Below are 8,621 nucleotides of genomic sequence, written 5' to 3'. Positions count from 1 at the left end.
TCACTTCTGCAAAGTACAGTACATCCTTCTTGAAAATAGGGTAAGGAGGGGTTTAAAACAATCTCACGTTTAGCATAATCAACCCACTTTCTGTGGATTGGCAGCCCGAACTCCTTGCTCATATGTGATCCGTTGTGTTATTAAATACTGTGCGGCCTGGGTTGCAGCTGGTGTTCCAGTAATGGTTACCTTCCGATTCCTCGTGCCAGGAACGAATTCTCCCTTTTTGGAGATCTGTATCCTTGCACCAGTCAACTCCTGGTATTCTACTAGTGTTTTCCCTCCTTTTCCAAGTATTGCACCAACTAAGTTTTCTGGCACTGCTATTTCAACTACATCCTTTGAGCCATCTGTGGATTTCTCTGTTCCTAGAATGGCACTGGCAGCTAGAGGAGAAGCAGCTCCAAAATATCCATTGGTTGCAGCAGTAGCAGCAGCCAGGCTACCTAATGCAAATGTCCCCGCCGTACCACCGGCGGTACTGCCACTGGCTGAGGCCTCACTCGCATAGGTGGCCAACAAATTGGCTGCTGCTGCTGCTGGATTGGCACTGGCAGCTGCTGCAGCCAAAGCCCCAGTAGCCGCTGCCTGACTTAGGCCTAAACCTAACGTATTGAGATTATATCCATAGCTGGCTAACGTGTTAAGTGCAGAGGTGATGGCAACCAGGTCATTGCCCGTGAAGCCAGATAAAACTGCTGGAAAGGCTGCAACTCCAGCAAGGTTTGCGTGTCCTAATAGCCCTGCAGCAGCCGCAGCTGTTGGCAATACTTCAGCAGTGTTTGCATAAGGAGATCCGGTTGGATTGGAATTGGCCACTGGACCTGTGACATTAGCATAACTGATATTGAGACAGCTTCCACTCTGTGGATCCTCTTGTATCTTCTGGATGATAAGTTCAACAGCTTTTCGGTTTTGTTCAGGTTCTCCGCTTACAGTGACAACCCTCTCTTGCAAGTTGATCCCATCAGGTTTCTGGGAAAGCTGTACCCAAGCCCCTGACTGCTCCATTATAGCCTTGACTGTAGCACCTCCCTTCCCTATTATCAGACCTGCTGTGCTGTTGGGAACTATAATCTTTACCTGTAATTAAACAAAAAAATATGAATAATACTACTGCTTTGCACATTCAACATACTTAATATATTTTGCTACCTGAAACAGGCAGAAGAACTGAAGCAGACATAAGACAGAATTAGGAAACAAGTCATGTTCAACAAGTTTTTACATATATTCTGAGATAAGGCAGAATGGATTCTGAAAGAATTTTGGCATCACAGAAAAGGAAAACCCTTTAATTATTGAGTGAAATATTTAGACAAAACAACATATTATTAGGAAAATATTGACATTTTCCCCATCTTCTCATTTGCAGTATCCTTCCTTCATATTTGAGTTGATCAAACAACATCTGTGATGGCATCTGCTTCAAATATACCTTTGGTAATATATATATTTTAAATAAAACAGACAAGAATATACATTCTAAATCTGAGTATTCAAATAAATAGCTTTAAAAACCCCTAAAGACTTTAATTGGCAAAGCAAGGCATCCATCATCCATGTGGGGAAAGTGGCAGGACAATTCCTCTAATCTAGTAAATATCTCCTTCTCTTTCTCATTCATATATATATATATATATATATATATATATATATATATATTCATGTCTACATTCTGGAGAGTAAAATAGTATGCATTTTGCAATAAAATGTATCACTCGTCTGAGGAAAAATTCATGAGTCTGTTTGAAGAAAAAATAGTGAATTATGTAATTTCTCATGTTTTATTACGGTTGCAGGAATATTTTTATACGGGTTCCACCAATGAACTTTTTACTCCCAGAACTGAAGATGTTTCCAGTGACAGAATTTCACTGATTTCAGTATTTCACAAATATCTAAAACACACATTTTATGTACATGTGCTTGGAAGTAAGTCCCATTCAACAAAGTGGGGATTTACTTCTGTATAAATCTGCAGAGGATTGAGCTGCAAATGTCATACATTTTTTTAATTCAGCAAGGGATTTAGATACTTGGCTGGATCCAGCGTACCTTCCTGCAAAAGAGGAGTTTCCTCCATTGCCGAAAGGTTTTTCCTCCAAGAGATGAAGCTTCTCTGGGTTCAAACTGCTACTTTTAACTGATTATTTCTGACTGGCTGAATAAAACATAGCAATTTTAAAAATATCACTTGGCCACTATCTTAAGTTATTGCATCTCAGACTGAGTAATAACAGTGAGCAACTATTAAATATGTAAATAAAGCTATTTTAATAATAGCCACTACAGTTACTCATAAATAATAATCTATGACATTGCAATCCTACAAATGTCGACTCAGAAGCCCCACTGTGGGACTTGTTCCCAGATAAATTACAGAACTGCACCCTATATTAACCATAGCCAACTTGTTTCAAACAGATTTAGCCACAACCTAATTGGATTGGGAATACAAATATTTCCATCATGAAGCTGGTTATTCAGCTTATTTTTTTGATAATTCTTGCTCTGTTCTATAACCTCATTCTATGGATTTCTCTCCATCACTGCAAATATGAGACTATATTTTTTTTCACAGTAATCTACTACTGTCACACTTCTAAATGGCTTATACTTTGCAATTTACCACACTGGAATGCCCCCATCCACCTTAAATTAACTTGAAGCAGTAGTTTCTAGATTAAAACAAAATAAAATATCCAAATGATCTGAGCATGAATAAAAATGGCAGATGTCAAGCTTAGCAAATATTGACAATATAAGGATATATACTCAGTCCAGACACAATTATCTACATCCATCTATTGATTTCTATATGTGGATCAGGTTTGCTACTTTCAGAAGTGTCCCTACTATGCGCAAACTAACAAAAGGTTTTCCTTTTGGAGCTTTAGGAGAGAAAGCATTTCGCCCGAGAATTAAGAATTATTGGTGATAAAAGGTTTTCACATGAAAGCTGGAGTTAGCTTGTTTTCTGCTTCTCCAGAGGGTAGGACCAGAAGCAAAGGCTTCAAATTACAAGAAAAGTGTTTTTGACTAAATATTATGAAGAACTTTTTGATGGTAAGAGCTGTTCGACACTGGAACTCACTACCTCAAGAGGTGGTGGACTCTCCTTCATTGGAAAGGCACCTAGAAGGTGCCTGGTGCCAAGAAGGCTGGACGCCTCTGCAAGCTGTTGGGCAAGAGGTGTAGAGCAGGAAAATTCCCTGTACCGATTGGTGCATTTCTAAGGTGGTGAAAGTGAGTGGGCAGGACTTGATCCCAATTTAAGGGACAATCTGCCTTCCCTCCAGCCTCTCCATTTGCAGCAGCACCCGCCCTCCCTCCCTGTCTCCCAGTGTGCTTTGGGGTCACCACTAGGGGGCCACGTAGGAATTTTTCCCAATCTGCATTTGGGATCACAGATTGGGTTTGTGCCTACTTCACACTGAATAGTAGGACAGAGTGCTAGATGGTATTATTATTATTATTAAATTTATATACTGCCATATACCCAGAGATCTCAGGATGTTGCTTAAATAGGTTAATCTTTTTGATTTGATCACTTTTGGCAGTTCAGGTGCAGGAAAAGAAATAGTTTGGTTTAGCCTGGTGACGCCCTTTGGGCACCTTTCAGGTGACGGGTCGGCTCTGAGGCCCACTTCTGGGACTCCATGATTCAGAGGGTGAGATAGGGGCCTCCTTTGAGGCCAAACTCTCTCATCCACCTGGGGTTCTGCGTTCCAGGGGGCTGGAGATGAGATAAGGCCTCCCTTCTCACCTTCAGGGTGTAGCCGGGAATTGGGGTAGGCTAGGAAGCCGTGCCCCAATTCCTTAGGCAAGGGCGGGTTGCCCAGTGGCTACAGCTAATTACAGCTAAGTTAATTACCCCTCCGCTGATTTCAATTTAAGATGTAAATAAAAGTGGCCCAGTTCAACCCCACCTTATGTGTTTGCCTCTTTATTTGCCTATCAGGGCACAATGTCACCACTGCCAGTTTTATTGCTTAAAATGTTTGCATAAACCCCCCAAAGCTCTAGACTTTGAAGTGATATAAACATGTAATTAAAGAAAGAAAAATACTTTCTCTAGACAACCTCTATAGCTTGTCTTTATTTTTTAGTAACCTTGAAAAGAAGAGGCTATTGAGCCTGCACAATATATCTATATCTATATGTGTGTAAGTGCACATACATCATTTCCTAATATACATTGCACATTATGCACATTTGTCCTATCCTTCCTGGTATAATAAACATGCTTTGAATAGAGAAGAGAAAAACCTACGTCGATGCATACTTTTAATACCATTCCAATTTTTCATTTGTTTTTATTTTGTAGTCTAAAAGCATTATGTACCTCACACATTAATGTTTCATAGAGTTCAAATTACATTTGCAGGAACAATTGATGTATTCTGAATAGCTTCATTTATGTGTTTCAATTCTGTCTAATAGTAAATGTGATTGTCTGCTCACTGAATTATACAATATACAAAATGGATACACATATTTTGGGTTACAAAACATCAATAGGAAGGTATAGAAGATCTCAATATATCTTCAAACAAGGTAGCAATCCTAGACATTGAAATTAATAAAAGACACGCATAGGATTGTGCTGGAAATCATTAAACAGTAAGTTTTGGCAAATGCAGATAAATCTGTGTAGATTTAATGGAATTCTATCTAATAATATTCAATTAGTTCACTTCTTTAAATTCCTAGAACACTTTTAGAAAACTGGATTAAATTTCCACCTACCCAAGTACGTGTACAGTGTGTGTGTTTGTGTGTGCTTTTGCTCTTATCTCTCAAAATAGTAGAGACAGGTTTGGTGGAGAAGTTGGCTAGACCAGGCCTCAGTTCCAGGTCTCACGAGGTCAGACAAATGGGCTTGAGACATGGTGTAAGTAACCAACTTCACTGGTCCTGGGCAGTATCTGTGGTGAGCTATGGTAGACATCCTACTTCAGGCTTTGCAGAATGAGCCGGTTGTCCATGGGGATGGGAAATTGACATTTTGTTGCTTCTCATTCTCCGATTGAAAGAGGAATTGTTTTGGGGTACTATGCACCACCAGATACGGAGGTACATGTTTCAGGTTTGGTCAACTTCGCTTCATTTCTGAAAGATAACTAGGTGACAATTGGCAGGTTCCGTGCAGGTGCACGAGAGAGAAGAATGTAAATGAAATGGGTGAGAATGTCTGATGCAACCAGAATGGAGAAGAGTGGGATATTTAAAACAGCATGTCAAAGTTCACAAGCTCAATGTGACCTGGGAGAGGGGCACAATTGGAAAAAGTGGACTCACTGACCTTCCTCCAACCCTTCTAAATGTATCAGTGGTAATAATAGCGTTATGAAAATACTTAGGAAATGGTGATGATAATGCATGCAGAACCTCTTTAGGAAACATTTAATGTGGACTACTAAGCTAATATTTGGAGCCACAGTTGAGGCTGGCGGCTATATAAAGTTGCACATTAGCATTTGCAATTGATAAAGATTATAATGCTATTTGAATCCATATTTGGGACTCATGGGTAGGATTCAACATTCTGTTATATATTTTACACCCCAAAGACTTATACTAATAGTATTTAATTAAACTTTCCCTAGGCAACAGACTGTTACTCTGAGACCCATCATCTCCTCCAGCCACTATCCGAATGAATGCTTCAGCAGAAGCTTTTCCAACAAAAACTAAGGAAGAATTAATAGAAAATGATCTCATATCACATGACTTCCTTGGACACAAGCTGAATCTTTAGAGAGCTCAATCCATTAGCTTTATGGCTGCTGTGTGGCACCAGTGGCACAAAGTATTTCTAAAAGATATGCTCTAGTTCAACCAAAAGTAATTGAGTTGAATAGAGAGATTACAGGGTAGAATTATATGGCCTATGTTTATCCAAGAAGATGATTTAAAATGGTACTTATTGGCTATTAAAACCTGTTGCTCCATGACTAAGACTAAGGGGGATATAAAATCTTTCAAACACTGGTTTTTTTTTTTTTGTTTAAATACATCCTGATCATCTCAGAACATGTAGAGGAGCAAATAGCCTGATTTATTCATGTATGTCTAAGTCTACATATGGATAACATTTTAGAAATTTAAAATATTGCTACCTAAAATGATACAAAAAATAAATTACAGTGGTACTTAGGCTGGTGAATAAATACACAGTTTCTATTGCTTTTATCTGGAAAGGCACAAAAGCCACTCTGGGCGGCTTCCATAGAAACCAAAAATACAGTAAAATATCACACGTTAAAAACTTCCCTGAACAGGGCTGCCTTAAGATGTCTTCTGAATGTCAGGTAGTTGTTTATCGCTTTGTCATCTGCTGGAAGGGCGTTCCACAGGGCGGGCGCCACTACCAAGAAGGCCCTCTGCCTGGTTCCCTGTAGCTTTGCTTCTCGCAATGAGGGAACTGCCAGAAGGCCCTCGGCGCTGGACCTCAGCGTCCGGGCAGAATGATGGGGGTGGAGACGCTCCTTCAGGTATACTGGACTGAGGCCGTTTAGGGCTTTAAAGGTCAGCACCAACACTTTGAATAGTGATCAGAAACGTACTGGGAGCCAATGTATGCGGCCGCCCCTAGTCACCAGTCTAGCTGCCGCATTCTGGATTAGTTGTAGTTTCTGAGTCACCTTCAAAGGTAGCCCCACGTAGAGTGCATTGCAGTAGTCCAAGCGGGAGATAACCAGAGCATGCACCACTCTGGCGAGACAGTCTGCAGGCAGATAGGGTCTCAGTCTACGTACCAGATGGAGCTGGTAAACAGCTGCCCTGGACACAGATTTGACCTGTGCCTCCATGGACAGCTGTGAGTCCAAAATGACTCCCAGGCTGCGCACCTGGTCCTTCAGGGGCACAGTTACCCCATTCAGGACCAGGGAATCCTCCACACCTGCCCGCCTCCTGTCCCCCCAAAACAGTACTTCTGTCTTGTCTTTTATTTGAAAATAGAAGGTAGACTATGCAGCTTCTAGAAGCATAGTATGTCTAGAAAATATTGATTCAGACTCAGAGACTTGCTTGTGAATGAATTAAGCTCTTTCCCCAGGTTACATTGAACCCATGGAGAGAGAAGGAAGATTGCAGACATCAGGGGTGGCAACTAGTAAACTATGGTTAACAACATTGGTACAAGCCAATATTAAGCCATGGTGTGAAGCTGGTTTAAGAATGACTTCCTGGTTTGTTTGCTCACATGTGTTAAGAAGTATACTGAAAAGGCTTGTTCATATCTTAGGATATTAAACCACCTTAAAAGATTATTTTAAAACCACCTTAAAAGATTATGGAAGCACAATAGAACCCTACAGATCACTAAGAACCTGTAGCCCCAAACTCACCTTAAAAGATTCTTTTGGTTTAATCCAATGTTTTGTGACTGGAAGGAGCCTCACACAATGGATAGTTCTATCTCCCTCCTGCCCTAAGCTTCTTTGTACCCCTGAAAAGCTTATCCAGAAGACACTGCTTTGCCTTTTAGAACAGTGGTTCCCAATTGATGGTCCATAGTCCATGGACCCCAGGAGATCTGCGTAACCCACCCAGGGGTCCGTGGTGCCATTCACATCACAAAAACTATCATAGAGATGTTAACATTTTCAAAAGTAGGGGGTCCATAGATTGGCTTTTGAAAAACAGGGGGTCCACAGTACTTAGGTAATCAGGAACCACAGTGTTAGAGTTTTGTGTCAGTTCATCAGATTGTATTTTCATTGCATCTTTATAACATCAGAGAATGATGCATTTAGCATATTAATAGGCATATATCTTATTTTCCTCTTTCTTATTTTCCTCTGGTTAAGGCAAGAAACTATTTGAACATGTAAATTCTGAGTCACTGAGTTACTAGTACAATCTTTTTCCTAATATGTAATATGTTTGTATCTTTGAAATTATTCTAATCTTTGTTTAAGTTGTTGTTCATGTGCTTATAACCAGAATTCTCTTCCTACATCTACAAAATGAACTTGAACCCCCTTGAGAAATTACACAATGTTTCTATGGTTTCCACATCCTCTGTTTTAAAATTAGCAGCAAGTTTGGGCAATACTGATTTCTTCAAATGAATCATCTAGAAAACGAAGAAATTTGGTTAACAATTATGTATTCTGAACTGATGAAGGGTTTTTATGACTAGTTCTACAAAGAGAATTCCATGCACCCTTAGTTTGGGTGACTATTAAGCTTTTCAAAAACACCTAAGAATATGAAGGTAGTAATGAGGAACCTGTGGACCTTCAGATATTGCTGGACTCCAATTCCTGTCAGTCCCAGCCAGCATGTCCAATGGTCAGGTATAATGGGATCTGTAGTCCAACAACATCAGAGAGCCAAATGTTCCCTATCCTGGTAGTAAAGCAATTTAGCAGGAAAAAAAATGTGGTTAGGCATTGATGCGTCTAGGGTAATTCCCTGGGGATAAGCTGTGATAAAATAATCTACCATAGAATAATCACTGATTGCTGGTCTGCCATTGACCCTATATCCAACAGAGACGCTTGGGAAAAACAGAGAAAGAAAGAAAGGATCACCACTGAAATGTATCTGGCTTTACTAAGGTTGCCTGGGAAAACACTTCATTATGGAAGCACAATGGACCCCCA

The 8,621-nt window shown here is 40.2% G+C and overlaps 1 protein-coding gene across 5 annotated transcripts in view; it reads right to left on the bottom strand.

Moving 5' to 3' along the window:
* The window catches only part of NOVA1 (NOVA alternative splicing regulator 1), a 142,790-nt gene that overhangs the window by 2,008 nt on the left and 132,161 nt on the right, over nt 1–8,621 (bottom strand). For all 5 annotated transcript variants that reach the window (XM_053381318.1, XM_053381298.1, XM_053381288.1 and 2 more), the window contains one exon: nt 1–1,083. This exon is cut by the window's left edge and continues 2,008 nt beyond it. In XM_053381318.1, the coding sequence (XP_053237293.1) occupies nt 79–1,083 (1,005 nt within the window). In that variant the 3' untranslated portion in view covers nt 1–78. The remainder of the gene's footprint in view (nt 1,084–8,621) is intronic.

The sequence above is a fragment of the Podarcis raffonei genome, chromosome 1, assembly GCF_027172205.1.
Source record: "Podarcis raffonei isolate rPodRaf1 chromosome 1, rPodRaf1.pri, whole genome shotgun sequence".
Taxonomy (NCBI): Eukaryota; Metazoa; Chordata; class Lepidosauria; order Squamata; family Lacertidae; genus Podarcis; species Podarcis raffonei.
This window is presented reverse-complemented; position numbering and strand designations above follow the sequence as displayed.